The sequence below is a fragment of the Carettochelys insculpta genome, chromosome 6 (assembly GCF_033958435.1).
Source record: "Carettochelys insculpta isolate YL-2023 chromosome 6, ASM3395843v1, whole genome shotgun sequence".
Classification (NCBI taxonomy): Eukaryota; Metazoa; Chordata; order Testudines; family Carettochelyidae; genus Carettochelys; species Carettochelys insculpta.
This window is the reverse complement of record NC_134142.1, coordinates 10874755-10890630: the sequence shown is the minus strand read 5'-3', so window position 1 is coordinate 10890630 and position 15876 is coordinate 10874755. Positions and strand designations below refer to the sequence as shown.

At 43.3% G+C, this 15876-nt stretch overlaps 1 protein-coding gene across 3 annotated transcripts in view; it reads right to left on the bottom strand.

Annotated features, from left to right (window-relative positions):
* Positions 1-15876, bottom strand: part of KTN1 (kinectin 1) — a 111073-nt gene that overhangs the window by 42495 nt on the left and 52702 nt on the right. For all 3 annotated transcript variants that reach the window (XM_074996238.1, XM_074996240.1, XM_074996239.1), the window contains exons 6-14: positions 14243-14359; positions 11508-11648; positions 8012-8118; positions 6519-6651; positions 5218-5305; positions 4751-4917; positions 4273-4341; positions 1527-1564; positions 434-524 (exon numbers count right to left, since the gene is read on the bottom strand). In XM_074996238.1, the coding sequence (XP_074852339.1) occupies positions 434-524; positions 1527-1564; positions 4273-4341; positions 4751-4917; positions 5218-5305; positions 6519-6651; positions 8012-8118; positions 11508-11648; positions 14243-14359 (951 nt within the window). The remainder of the gene's footprint in view (positions 1-433; positions 525-1526; positions 1565-4272; positions 4342-4750; positions 4918-5217; positions 5306-6518; positions 6652-8011; positions 8119-11507; positions 11649-14242; positions 14360-15876) is intronic.

Sequence of the window (15876 nt, the reverse complement as noted above, 5' to 3'; positions counted from 1 at the left end):
CAAGTTATGCTGCAGAAATTAAGTTCTGGTTGTTTATTATGTTTTTCATCAAGATTTTCTGACATTGGTATTTAATTCTTAAGTTCATTTCTTTTGTTCTCTTTGGACTTCATTGTGGGGAGGTTGATCCTACGCCATCCACTCTGAACAGCCTCAAACACTAAATTCTGAGTCCCTATGGGAGTTAGTTTTAGGCACAAGAAAGGCAGTAAGCTAAATGCTAGCCCACCCAAAAGTGGCACTTGTAGCAAACCTGGCTCCCGGTCCTATCAGAAGATCTATGCAAGCTGACCCCGGTGCCCATGGGAGCATCAGTGAAGGTGATGTAGGGCCACGAGAGGCTGGTTTTGTGGCTTTTGGTTCACAGTCAAAGCTTCTGTAATGAGCTTGATCTCTATCATTCAGGTTTCCTTCAACACAGGCATTTCCTTACCTTGAGCTCCTCCTCTTTGCTGGCTAGACTGGCGCGTTCATTGACTAAGGAGTCCTCCACCTGCTTTATCTGTTTGTCCTTTTCTGCAATTCTGTGCAAATAAGAGACACGAGTGACATGCAACAAGCCCTTCTAGGCAGAAATGCATGTGAAGTGTTAAGCGGCACTTTAAGCTAGCCCAAAAGCAAAGCCTGCCATAATCATTCCTACTGGCAGAGTGTTTGGGACTTAAGACACCCTGGTGTCTAAAACCAACTTGATGATGGCCCCAGCCCCCCTCCACTCCTGCCCAAGCCGGGCACCTTTCCCCCAACCCTGCCCCACAGCCAGGCACACACACCCCTCCACACAAACTGCCAGTGACTCCCCAGAGCCGCTGGGCCAGTAGCCGCGGTCACCACGGCTACAGGAGGAGCCGCCTCCGCTGCTGTCGCGCCAAGTGGTGGGACATGTGCACAGAGCCAGCAGAGGGCGCTCCACCCCGGTGCTCAGTTCGTCACATGTGACGAATGGGAAGTGTATTGGACACTGTGGTTAAAGATGAACCGTTATTAGGTTGTGAGCTTTCTGGGAATTGGGTTTTACCCACAAAAGCTTATGAAATAATAAATTAGTCTCTGAGGTGCCACACGACTACTTGTTGTTTTGGAAGTCACAGTCATTTTTGTTTTACTGCTTGCAAAGAGTTTCCAGGACATGCACAGAGCCTGGTGCATTGTAATTCTCTCCCCCTCTCAGTGGGACAAGTCCCCACGAGCTCTGCTTCTGAGGCTGTACTAACAGTCTCTTGGCTCTGCACATGTCACTGATCTGTACAGTCAGATGTCAAGAGGGGCAGCTCTCATGCCCGCACAGTGCACACAGCCACACACAATGTTTTCAAAGTCTGGGGTGAGGAAGGGAAATGCATAGGAAAAAAATTTACAGCTTCCAAGAGCTTCCACACACAATAGAAAATTAAAAACTTGAGCAACAGCATTTCCTTCCCAAGCATTTCTCAGATGAGCTAGGCCGGGGTTAAGAGTTTCCACAGATTGAGTTGGCAGCAGAACTAGTAACACCACCATAAACATATAGGTCAAGGGCTGCTTACACTTTCTGTAGCTCTTCTGCCAGGACCGAAGCAGAGGTCTGCAAAGAACAAAACAGCTGAATGTGAAGCAAAGACAAAAAAGTCCTTTCCTAACCTGAGCCAGAAATAACATTGGCTGGACTTGTTTACAGATGTTTGAAATGGGCACAGGCCAATACCCAATGCGTTTCCTAACCAAAGGATATGAGCACGAGTTTATACCATTTCAAAAGTCCATGCCCAACACTGGACTGTGAGCCAAGACACCACTGGAGTACAATATAGACCTTTAACTGTGCAAGTTCCTACAGGTTTGTTTCTCAATGCCATAGTTCAGTGTTTCCCAAACTGTGTTCCACGAAACACTGATGTTCCACATGACGTGGATAGATGTTCCAGGAAAAAATTTTGATGCTAGCAATATTTTTCCTTCTAAAGTATTAAATATGCAATTATGGCTGGGTCTACACTTGCCCCCAACTTCGAAGGGGGCATGTTAATCAGGGTGATGGGAGATTACTAATGAAGTGCTGCGGTGAATACGCAGCACTTCTTTAGGCTAATTCTCCCCTGCAGCAATGTCGAAGCATCAAACTTGGATAAGTAAAGGCACCTTGAAGTAGCGCGGACGCTATGAAGTGCCCGTGGCTACACGCATCCTGGCACTTAGAAGTTTGATGCTTCAAAGTTGCCACGGGGGAAAATTAACCTAATGAACTGCTGCATATTCACTGCAGCACTTCATTAGTAATCTCCCATCACCCTGATTAACATGCCCCCTTCGAAGCTGGGGGCAAGTGTAGACAAGTAGTATGTGCATATCAAAAATTCTAAGGTATTTGAATATTAATATAGCTACAAGCTAAATACTATTTATAATGCATTCATAATACTGTAGTAATTATGCGACTTGTGCCAAAACAATCAAGTCGATCTGGATGGTTTCGGCATGAGTCGTGTTCAGAAAAATCACGTGACGCCGCATCTCATATGAAGGATGCAAACCTCCAGCATCCTTCCTAATATTACGTGGATTTTCACAAGATGCAAAAACACTCTTCCTATTAAAGAAACTGTGAAATGTTACTTATTTTTGTTTTTCAGGAGTTTTCTGTAAAAGAAAATTTATAAAAACCATAAAATTTACAACTAATTTGTTTTGGGTTTTTCATAAAAAAATTTTTAACCTTTAAGGACAGTTCTTTTTTGAACAATATTGTCCTATTTTTTCCACAGGAAAGAATGGCACTAACCATCCTTCTTATGGCTGTTATACTGATGTTTTGTTTTAGGGATGTACATAATTTTTAATACTTATAGGGTTGCTAACCGTCCTATCAGGATGCTAGTAGTTCATTCAGATGACTCTCGTTATTTTTTGTTCTTTGTAAAATAAAGACACTTACAAAATAGCTCTCTTAATCAACCTTTGAGCATTACCTGAGGCAACTTTTCCATATGAAACCCTCCACTCCCCCGGCCCAGCATGTATATGTTCTGTCAATATATTCCAAGCCCACAAGTGTTCCGTGCCAAATTAGTTTGGGAAATGCTGCAGCAAATGCTTCTCATACAGCTCCCCAATCCCACAAAATCCTGGTGAACACAGAAATACTGTCTCCTGCCCTCAACACACAAACACTGATTTCCCCCCTCATACTAGATGGCAGAGAGCAGCATCAGGGAGACAACAAGCGCTTTCTGGTAATAGCCCAAGCAACCTCAGCACATGTCACCTCAGACGTTTAAACGAATCCCCCCTTAAGCAGACATCTGGCACTATCGCCCCGACCCAAATAACCAGCCAAACCTGTCCCTTCACCACTGCCCTCGTTCCCGAAGGGCTCAAACTTCCCAACCAAAGGCAAGTGCCAGGTTATTAGCGTGGTCTTCACTTTCTTCAGGCCACGTGTGGGTTTTTAGCTGGAAGCTGAAGATGGACAAATTCACAGGGGGTAAAAAGGAATGATTTGTTGACAGTGAGGGCAACTGACCATTGGAACAACCTACCAAGGGCTGTGGAGGGGTCTCCATCACTGCCAGTTTTCAAACTGGAGTGGATACTTTTTCCTAAGAAACAGGCTCTAGTTCAAAGAGCAATTATTTCAGGGAACCCCTATGGTCTGTGTTATCTAGGAGGCCAGGCCAGATGCTCACCATCATCTCTGCTGGTCTTAGACTCTATGAAATGATAGCAGACATGTCCATGGAGGAGTCAACAATTCAATTCTCAGCGGTACACGGACAAGTCTCTGAATCTCCATACTTGTTCCATTTGTGCCTGCATTATGCTCATAAAGTTGAAGAGGGCTTTTCTAAGCCAGCTGATTTCTACTACTGGTTGTGTAAAGGGTCAGCATGTTAGTGTCTGCAACCCAAAAGATAGGAAGTATCTGGATATGACTGGAACCTCTAATGAGGTAGCAAAATCTGAAATACAGTGTTTAACGACACTGCATAAAGAAATGAATTGTGAAAACAAATCAAGTAGAACCAGAATGCTTTAACATGAAAAACTGAATATTATTGCAAGTCATCTATTGTCCATGTAGAAACAGACACTGGACTTAATTATTCCACACAATGTTGTGGACACTATTTCTTATTGAACTATGAAATGCCCTATTGCCCAAGAAGTCACGGCACCTTTCACCATTCAGAATACCATATCTAGATGTAAGTATCATAATTGTTGGAACTGGCTTTTGAAAAAAGTTTGCCAGTTAAGAATGCAAGACAAAAGGTATAGTCTTAGAACACACTGTACCTGGGCTGCCATCTGTGAATGAAATTTCTGAAGCTGAGCTTTCAAAGCCTCATTCTGCTCCATCAGCTCCTTATGGAGAGAACACACAAAAGGAAAAGCAAATGTAAATATGCAAAGAGGGTTGGAGGGTAGCTCTTAGTTAGTGCAGTGTTTTAAAGCTGTATGTGAAGGATTTACACTTGAACCACGCAGTATGGATGACTTCTTTTTTAAAAATAGAATGATCATATTGTAAGTAAAATTAAGAATAGCAGAGAATACAACAGTAGGTTCCACAAGAGAACATTCCTGGCCCTTCCACTCCATATGCCCATACAACAAAAACCTGCTTGCTTGAATCCAATGCAGCAGCAGAGCACCATCTCTTACAGGAAGCCTGCTGATCATTGGATCAAAGCGTATTCATTCTCGCACTCTATTAAAACAATCATTCAAGCTTTAGTGCATGGACAAAGACCTTCAACTAGTGATGTAGTACCTGAACCTGCAATTGCACAGAATCCTCTGCAGTGACCCTCTTTTGTTCCGCCTCCATTAACTGCAACATCCTTTGTTCCAGCTGTTGTTTCGACACTATTGTGTCTGTCAGTTTGCTGTGCAGGCTCTGAATTTCATTGTCTTTGGTCACAAGTTTATTCTGCGCATCTGCAGCGGAAATATCAAAGTCTTAATTCAACAAAATATTGGGAAAACGGAGATGACAGCTTTTACCCAAGCAACCCTTCACATTTAAAACAATTCACATCTCAGGTAACACAACAAAATGCATTAATTTTCCAAAGGTGTCAGCTGGAGGAGGCACTGGTGGCACTGAGGAACCATTTTCTTTTAAGCCTTCTATAACTCTCAACATTATTGCCCCAATCTTTCAAAATCTTTTATACATACAGGAAAGAGGAGAGACAGCCATCATTCATACTAATAGGAAGCTACCTAATTTCATACCTTGTTGTGCTGCTTCATGTTCCGCTACCCTTTTCCTGAGATAGGCCTGGATTTCCTCCCATCTCCTCTCTGATTCCTGCTGTTGGACCTTAAAATTGAAAGAGGGAGTTGGAAGAGAAGAAAAAAGCACCAGCTTTTAAGTGACCGTACTGATCTATTGAACAGAGGGCATCTCTGCTTTCTAGGTCGGGGTAGGCAATATTTTTGATGGGAGGCCACGCCAAGAACTGGTAAGTGGTGAAGGGCTGCACACTTCCATGATATTAATGGAGAAGATGCAGGTCTGGGATGGAGGCTGGGTGCAGAAAGGAGCTTGGGGTAAAGGACTGGGGTGCAGGAGGGGATGTGGGGGGTCTGAGAAGGAGATTGGGGGAAGGAGGGGATTGTGCCCCAGGGTCTGGGTGCAGGAGAGAATTATGACCTAGAGTATAGGACAGGTACAGGGTTATTACCTGGGACAGGAGTGGGTGATGCGATCTGGGATATGACTCGAATAGGGAACTGGGGTGCAAGGTCTCAGAAGGGGGTTGTGATCTGGAACAAGGGTTCAGAGGATTGGGGTGCAGGGTCTGGAAGGAGATAGCTGGGTAAAGGGCAGGGGGAGGGGGAAGCTAGTGCGCCACAGGCAGGCTGCTGTCGGGAGGCATTTACCCAAGCAGCTCCTGGATAGCAGCCCTTTGGTCCCTACAGCTCTCTGCCTGCCCCACTCCTGCACGTGCGAAGAGCAGCTGGCTGCAGGGGCCGTAAGTGCTGCTCTGAATGCTGAAAGCCCATGGCAGGGTAATTTGTGCCCTGCCTGCCCTGCAAACAGGTAGCTCCAGTTAGCCTGCAACCAGACAACGAGCGCTGCAAAAGACTGCTAGGGGCTAACTATTCTATTAAAAAGATGGAAAAGGCGACATTCAAAGCCAGTAAAACTAGCTAAAGTATTTTGTTTCTATTATTTTACATGACAGATTTATAGAAATTACTCCAGCCAAAAAAATAAAAGGAGAGTTACATAATTTGAAAGGCACACTGAGACAAAGCCACCTATGTAAGCTATTCAATAATAGGGTACTACTCGAGCCACAACTCGCATTGGCCTGCTATTTTTTGCCAAATGTCATTTTCCCTTCTTATCAATCAGCCATAGAAAGCTGGAATACAGAACTAACAGGCAATAGGTATTTTAACAAGATTTCCTCTCAAGTTTCTCATATATCCGAAAATACCAGAAGGCAGATCTTCCCACTCTGAAATGTTGTGGGCTCTGTTAAGGACTCAGCATAATGGCAGAGGAATAAAAAAACCCACGTCACCTTTAGCTGACCAATTGTTTGCTCTGCATTCTTCTTTTGGAGCTCCTCCTGTTGCAATTTATTGTTCTTCTCCGTCAGTTCATTCACAAGCCTCGCACAATCCTGACGCAATTTGTTCAGTTCACTAGACTGCCTAAAAAATAAGAATGATGGGTTTTTCTTAACATGAATTTTAATTGCTTAAGATTACAAGGATCAAGTCAGTGAACATCGACATGCATGCAACTATCAAGTCAAAAGGGTACTTCTAGAAGTGTTTAACACCAATTAACTCTCATGGGGGTAGCATTCATTTAGAATTTCAGAATATGTACAAAATTATCCAGAGAAAGCAAAGTATGTGACTCAAACCACATCAACTGCAGCTAGATTCAGACCCCTGATTCTACCCTTACTGGGATCTCAGCATGCTACAGCAGCACAACACACTCATCGCTGTCTCAGAAACAATACCACTCAGTTTATGAAACCCTTAATGACTTTGCTTGTCCCACTTCTCCTGAACCAACCAGCAGACAAACAGCTTATTCCCATCCATCATATGCATCATTTATGCAAATATTTAATATGTTTGTTAAATGACTTTAAAACTGAAAATATTCCGCTTCCAAGACGACATGGTCAATACCTCTGTGGAGACCTCATGGCCAAGGCCTAAATAATTTGACAGACGTACTGAGGCATAACACTTCTAAATTTCTCCTTACTGGAGGGTCTCCAACACTCTGAACATTCATGGACTCCTCTTATATCTCTAAGATTACTAATTACCATCCCCCATTATAGAAGAGCAGCTCAGTGAAGCAACAGTACTAACCCTACTTGTCTTTGCTTTTGTCAGTTTACACCCTGGCTTTCATTCAATCCTGTTAGGAAATCCCACCTCACCACCCCTTACTAACCCTTCACTGACATAAGTCAACCAATCTGGGATAGCCTCAAGTGGAAGGCCTTTGTAGTCCCTTGGGGGTCAGCAGCCTATTCACAAGTCATTATGGTCATCCAACAATGGGGCACTATTGTCTGTAATACTACTGTACACAAGGAGGCAAAGAATGACGGACAACAGCAGCTGCAGTTATCGCCTTATCTGGGCTATACGCTTGCGGGGACGATGAGTCATTTATAGTCACAATGGTCAGGAGTAACTAGGTATTCTGGCTGGCCAACTTTGGAAGAGGCCTGCTCTTCAGAAAGTATCACACACCACCCATTGGAAAAAATCTCAAGGGCCTCAAATTGAGGCATCCAAAGGAAATAATCACTTGAAAAGCTTGGCCTAAGTCAGTGTCAGAACATGCATCCTACGAATATAGTTGTATGCCAGTAAAATAAAGGCACAGCTAAGGAAACATTGTCAGCACACCACCGCAGAGTTGGCGGAACACCAAGAAGTGGCCTGGATAGCTATCTTCAGGAAAAGCTTCAACAGGTTTTAATAAATAAAATAAAAATAAATCGATAGCTCTGAGGCACTGAACTCCTGAACGTACTTGCTTTCCATTTGGTTGGTGGAAGTACTAACAGCATCTCTCAGGATACCATTTTCCTGCTTCAGGTGGCCAATCTCGGCCTCCATCTGCTCACGAAGTTGCTGGAACTGAAATAAACACCACAAATAATTTTTTAAAGCTTTGAGGAACAGACGTCGATAGCTGCTTAACCAGTACTGCTACTGTACTGTAATAGACCCTGACAACAGTCTCAGATCAAGAAAATAACTTGGAAGGCTCTCAGGTTCTGGAGTACATATGCGTGTGTCAGACTGTGATTAAGCAACACTCTGTAGATATTTTAGGCTCACGGAGTTGAATTAAGGACGCGTTTGCATTGTGTAACAGTGTTCCCACTTGTGTGCAAGAGCCCCGGTTTTCTTATGCAGCATGAAATCAAGCAGTGGTAGATCACTGTGCTTTCTGCATTATGTGACGTCATCCAAAAACATCGCTAGACATTTTTAAAGTAGATGGGAGGATTAGTTTATTTCTGTTGGAAGTTTTGAAGTCACATTAAACTGAAAACGTGCAGATAAGTTTCACAATGAGAATACTGACTATGAAGTGTAGGAGGGGAGGGGGGAAATGAGTCCTTTAAAATAGTTTGAATCTTGTCTTTATTCCTGAAGCCTAATACTATCATTTCTTTTTCAGGTATTATTTTATTGCACTCTAATCACAGTTTCCCTAAGCACCTGTTGTCTCAGGCTTCAGAGATCCGCCACAAGGCTGCACCAGAGGCTCAATTCACCCCTTGAAGAATGCAGACTTGCCACCATGGATGTAGAGGCTCTGCACACTAGTATTCCACATGAAGATGGATTACAAGCGATCAGGAATACCATCCCTGATGTCACCACAGCTAACCTGGTGTCTGACCTCTGTAACTTTGTTTTCACCCATAATTATTTCCAATTTGGGGACAATTTATACCTCCAGATTAGTGGAACTGCTATGGGCACCCGCATGGCCACACAATATATTTATGGCTGACCTAGAACAACGATTCCTCAGCTCTCGTCCCCTAATACCCCTCCCTTACTTACGATACATTGATGACATCTTTATGATTTGGACCCATGGTACAGAGACTCTTGAAGAATTTCACAGAGACTTCAACAATCTGCACCCCACCATCAACTTATGCCTCGACTACTCCATGCGAGAGATATACTTCCTGGACACTACAGCACAAATCAGGGATGGCCTGATCAGTACCACACTACCGGAAACCCACTGATTGCTACACTTACACACTTCTAGCTTCCATCCCGCAGACACAACTAGAGCCACTGTTTACAGAAAAGCCCTTCGGTACAATTGCATTTGCTCTGATCCTACTGACAGAGACCAAAACCTATAAGATCTTTACCAAATAGTCATAAACCTGAATTACCCACCAGGAGAAAGAAAGAAAAAAAAAAAAAAAGACAGGGCCAGATGAATACCCAGAGACCAGCTACTCCAAGGTAGGCCCAAAAAAGCCAAGAACAGAACACCACTGGTCATTACATACAGCCCCCAATGCAAACCACTGCAATGCATTATTAAAGACCTACAACCTATCCTTAATCAGGATGCCACACTCCAGAAGGCCCTAGGTGACAGGCCTGTTCTCTCCTACAGACAACTTCTCAACCTTATGAGGATTCTCACTAACAACCACAAACTATACCACAAGAATACCAATCCTGGAACTTTTCCTTGCAACAAGCCCCGTTGCCAAATTTGTATATATATCTGTTCTGCAGATACCATCACTAGACCTAACCAGGTTGTTCACAGACTCAGTCACATTCTCATGTTCCTCAACTGTCACCACATATGCCATCATGTGCCAACAATGCCCAGATGCTTTGTATATTGGACAGACTTCAAACTCTCTCAGACAAAGAATTAATGGGCATAAAACAGACAAACACACTCCTGATTCACAAACCTATCAACCCGCATGTTAATGGAGTGGGCCCTTCTATTAATGACCTGAAAGTCTGTTTTACTGAAAAGGAAGTTTAACAGCTGCTTGGAAAGAGAGGCTACTGAACTCTATTACATTCAAATGTGACACATTAACACGTGGTTTGAACCGGGATGGCAATTATCCGGCTCATCTAATTCTGACTCTCCCCCACCCAACCTTCTGCCCCTCTGCTCTCTGATTTGCTCACCTTGATGATAATTTTTCTGATTTGTCAACCTTGATTACTATTTTTGGTTCTCTGTGCCTTAAATATAGAGTCTGTTCTGGTGTGGCTATGATCTGAAGAAGTGGGTTTGTCCCTCGAAAGCTCATCACCTAATCAATTATTTTGCTAGTCTTTAAAGTGCTACTGGACTGCTTTTTTGTTTCCACATCCCAGATGATAGGAGTGGCTGGCTACTGCAAGTTCTCAGTTTGGTGAAGGCCTGCAATGCAGGCAGCTTAAATGTTTCTTTCCTCCCCTACTGGTGCCAAACTTTCAATGACATCTGAAACCACATCCAGGACTTAGTTTCATCAGATGAATAACTCAGTGAGGATTTTATATGCCAAAAATAAGAAAAATCTGTCAGGAAACACTTGCTGTTAGGTTAAGACAGAGAAAAAACCCAGATGCTACTGGAGTGCCAAGATTTAGCTCACATTGATGTGGGCTACAAATTTCTTTCAATACCACACAACGCCTAGAAGGTCCAAGAAGACACCCAAAAACCAGCAGGCAACAGGGAGCTCAGATAAAGGCCTTCGACCAAACAGAGGGTTAATTCCCATAGCGCACCAGCGGGAAGGAGTAGAACTAGAGCTACTGGGCTGGCCTGGGAGATGGCAGCAGAGCAGAGGCCGCAGCATTGCTCTGCCTCTCTGTGCCTCCTGCCACCACGGTGAGTACATGGAGGCCAATCTCTGCGCCAATAATCCCTCTGGCCACATCCCTCGGAGGCGGGGCTTCAGGTGGAAGGGGTGGGACCGAAAGCAGACAGCCCTCAGGGCCACCGGGACCATGGTGCGCCCACCACAACCACCATCCTGGGGCAGATGTCCACTTTGTCTCCCTACATCAGTGTACCTGGAACTGACCCAGAACAGCCATTGTGAGCATCAGTGAAGTAGGCAGACTGCATTGTACAATCTCCCTATGTGAATGTATTCACTTTTAAAGACGCTTTGCATCCAGCATGTCATTCAGAAGAGAAGCGGTTAATAGCATCAGTACACAGCACTGAAGAAATTTAATTACTATAGAATAATAGCTGTTTTTTGAACTTTATTGCACTTTTGTGAAATTTATGGACACCTTTGCCCACCCCCACCCCGCCCAGACTTTATGGACATGTCCAATTTCGGCCCATCCTAGATTCCTCACCTCAGTCACTAGAGATTCTGGGGAGCACCTGCAGTTGATTCATACGGAAAGCTAATCGAGTGTCGCGCCTTTTGCTAAAACTGTCATTTCTCGTATTAATCTATTTGTACTGAACTTAAGAAATCAAAATGGCTTTCATAGAACTTTACCTTCATCTTCATCCCCTGGTTTTCCTGGTAGCTAACATGGATCTTGCTCTGAAAAGTACCGTGCTCCTTTTCTAGCACACTGATTCGTTCTCTCATCTTCGACGTAACCAAATTGTTTCTCTCCTTCTCTGCAACCAGTTCCTTGGGTAGGAATCAGGAAAAAAAAAAAAAAAAGGGGGGGGGGGGGAGGGGGGAGAAAAAAAAATCATTCCACCCTTCCTCTCAACCTCCTAAAAAATTCGTAAGGCAATAAGTTACCAATCACATCATAGTAGAGCCAGTATCAGTACTCAAGTACCAGACAGGTAGCTGTGTGTGTTTGCATTGGGGAAAAAAAATGAAGTCCTGCAGTACCTTATATACTAACAGGTATCTTAGAGCATAAGCTTCCATTGGCAAATACCCACTCTGTCAGATGCAATATAGTGGAGATTCCATAGGCAGGTGTAATTATACAGGCTCATGAAAAGGAAGGAGTCCCAATCAAGAGGAAGGCCAGAGCCAACTAGGTCAATTCAGTCAGGGAGGATGCGTGCTTGATATTTCATAGGTATAACTAAGCACAGAGATAAATTTGTCTAATGAACCAGAACTGCTCCAAAAGTATAGTGAACTTTTAGATCCAATACATTGTATGTTACAGATGACGTGTCAGGTTCAAGTGAGAGCAGAGTTTAATCTAACATTCTTGTCCCTGAAACAAGCCAGAGTCATTCCATGAGTACATAACTGCTAGCATTCTATCACGCAGTATTGCTTCAAATCTCCAGTCATCAGCCAAATGCAAGCCAATTCTGCTTTGTAGTGCGTGATCATTATGTTAAATACAAACTAAAAAGGGTACTATTAGAGAACCACATTACCATGCCAACACTTGACCATGTTCTATAAAATAGGAGCAATAGCACGTGTCTTGTAGGGTTCACAGCAGTAGCATCTTCAGTATCCTTCAACTAAACCAACCAGCTTCTAAAGTTCTAGACATTTCCTCCGTCTTGGACCAAGGTACCTCGCTTTCAACAACCAGCCAGTCCACGGGTGCAGATGACCCTATTTTCTGGCCTTTTGGAATTATCCCAGTATTTCTCCCTCTTAGTGCAAATCCTATTCCTCGTCTCCTTCCGCAAGCTTCAGGAGCCTTGAGACAGTCAACTCCTCTTGTAGTTGCTTCCCAGCGCTCTTCTCATTCTCCTTCCATTTCATCAGAGTGAAGGGGATGGAAGTATTTTCTTCACTAATTTATAATCCTCAAGTTCTAACCTCTCCTGCTCTGCTCTTGCTGTCCACCTAAAACCAATGCTCTACACTGCTCATTTCTGTCTTCCTGGTGCTTTCATTTCTCTGCTTTTCCGGATTTTCTTTCTACCATCCTCCTGCTCTTTCAGTGCCTCCATGAGTAGTTTTTCCCCACTCTCATTCTGAATTTCCCCCTTTACGAAGTTCGGTCCTTGTTTTCCCCACTTCTCTTTGTAAGCCTCGATCTCAGATTCAGACTCCCATCTATGCATGTGCTACTCCCATGTCTCTCTCCAACTTACCCTGTTCAGTCGGACACATGCCCTTCCAATAACTCACACCAAATGCCATTCCAGGCCAGTTTCCTTGTCTCCAAACCATTTGCTAGCACAGCTAATACCACTACCCACCAATCCCCATGCTCTCAACTTCAACACCTTCTTTGACTTTACCTCTACATTTTCTAAAAAAATCAATCCTTCCCACTAAAATCTTTGTCTAAACCCATCACCTTAAGCCCTCCTGCTTCTACTGCTTCTCTATCCCAAGTTCTACTGTGAAAAAAATCTCTCTTCCAGTCTATGGTAATATCCTTACTAATAGTGGTAATGAATTCTAGTCACTTTCATTGTGTTTTGCTGTCCTCAGAAATCGTCACCAAGTTAAGAAAGTCGAGAGACTGTTTTATGTTTAGTAATATGAAACCAGTGTCCCATACAATTAAACTATCAGAGATTTAATATAATAAACATAAGCCTGGCAGACTAAAACAAGCGAGACTCTAAGCCGTGCGTGCCTTCCCACGGGAGCCTGTGGATATCAGAAAATGGATCACCTGAAAACTGTGACATATGAATATCTTTAATATTAGAATTAATTCTACCTGGCATCCAGCCTTGTACACTTAAGAGGAGATTTAAGTTTAACACATTATGCTCCCGGAACTTAGGGTTCTTCTACACTTGGAGGCTGACCCAGTCAGAGCTGGTTTTCCAGGGTTCGATTTCACGCATCTGATGGAGACAAGTGAAATCAAACTCTCAGGCCTTGACAATTGATCCTTGTACTCCTTTCTTCCAAGGAGTAAGGGAAGTCAATGGGAGAGTCTCTCCTGTTGACCTCCCCCAGCGAGGACAGCCAGATAAGTAAATCCTAGGTAAGTCGGTCCTGGCTACACAATTGTCGTAGATGGAACTGTGTATCTAGGATTGACTTTCTGGTCGAGTGTAGACCTGCCTTTACTTTAAAAAAAATAAAATCAGGTACTCCATTAACTGAAATAACGTGGATATATCTTGAAAGCCTCTAGAAACCAGAGCAACACCAATGCACTAATCATGGGGGGAGGGGAGATTTAGCCTTGATAAATTCTTAGAAGAAAACTTCTCCTTTTGTTCCATATTCATCTCAAACTCATGAACATGGACTTTAGTGAAATCCCAAGAGGTTCTGTGTTAGTGTCCTTTTAATTCCATACCTGTTCCCTTTGATATATTCACCTGAGTTAGCTGCTTGCACTGATCTTTCGCAACCACAGCTTCTTCCTTCAGAGCAGCAAGCATCTTGTCTTTTTCCTGTAGCTGATGTATAGCTGCAGCGGAGTCTCCCTTATTTGCCTACCACAAAAGGATATTAAAAAGTGATCAAACGCGTGGTAAGTATTACAATTGTATTCTTTGTTAGGGCAAAGATTCAAAACCTGCAGTTTTCCTGACGGGGGTTGATTTTTTTTCCCTTCCAGCTATTCCAGCACTGCAACAGCCAGTGTACAATCACTTGTGAGCTGGCTAACAGCGATGTAATCACTGAGGAGTTTGGTGTCTGCTACAAAAGGCCTCAAACAAGTGTCATGAGACCAAGAGATGCTTTTAAAAACCACACAGCTCAGCAGGAATGGCTGGACAGGAGCAGATTATTTTCCATAGTTGAAGCTGGCTGTTAAAGGTGTTGGTTTGGGTAGACGCTATCTACAGAAGTTATAGAAGCTCATTTTACAACACAAGCTCACTTTCCTGAAGCATCCAACTACCCAGTAAAGGAAATGTTGGCCTGGAATTCCCCTTCATATACAGCAACGACAGCAAAAATATTACACGTGCTGGAATATCACTCTGCAGCCAAGTCTATCAACACAAATTGACTCCCCAGGAGAGGGCTAATATACAACCTTAAACTTGCACTAGACATTGTAAAACTATATATAAAATGGAAAAAAGGCAACTGGGCAAATTCTAGATCTGTCATAAATGCCTGTGACTGCCGCCACATGTAGACTTCTCAGAACTCTGCTTCCGTGACAGATGGCAAACTTATTAAAATGTTTTTTGCGACTATGTGACAAGTTCTAGATTAAGCCTGACAACTGGTGAAATATCCAGGAGATTCTTACGCAGTTTTCTTTGAAACTTGTCTAATAATGGTTCCACCTTCATTATGTGTTTGCGGCAGAGAGAAAGGTAAATGAATACTTGGAGATAAAGAAAGCTAGTTGTTTTGTTGAACCTCAATAATACAAAGCAAATATCTTCTTCGCTGATAAATTAACTGACAACTATATTTCCTGCTTTCTTCTGCAAAGTCCCAGGGCCACCACTACCTTTATAGTGGACGCCTGAAGTGCACAGTGAAAAGGGACCTTTCCCATGAATGTACATTGTACACACACGCCCAACTGTGCTATTGATTGGGTCATATCCAGATTTTCCACCTGCAAAAGTAAACACTCACTGGGTTTTACTACATTTGTACTAGGTTTTGAACAGCTCCCTTTAAATCAACAGACACACACATCTGGTACCATTCTATCATGACTACGTGTGTTGATTTTACAGCGACACCTTTCACTCACTGTTCTGCTCTCCCCATTCCCAGGAGAATAGAGTAGAAAGACAAAAGTTCAGGTTATTTTGCACTTTACACAAGGCAGATAGCCTTGGCCCCACTTCAGACAAGCCTCTGTCCAAAGTTGATGCGGTGACCTTTCCTCGGGTGCAATAAAGCATTCATTCCTTATCCCTTTTGACACAGTCCCTTTTCCTGCCATCAGCCCAAACTCACCCACTGTGTTTAAGTCCCTGCGAAAACACAAGGAGTTACATCAGAACATTTCCAGGACAAAGTCCAGGACAAGAAA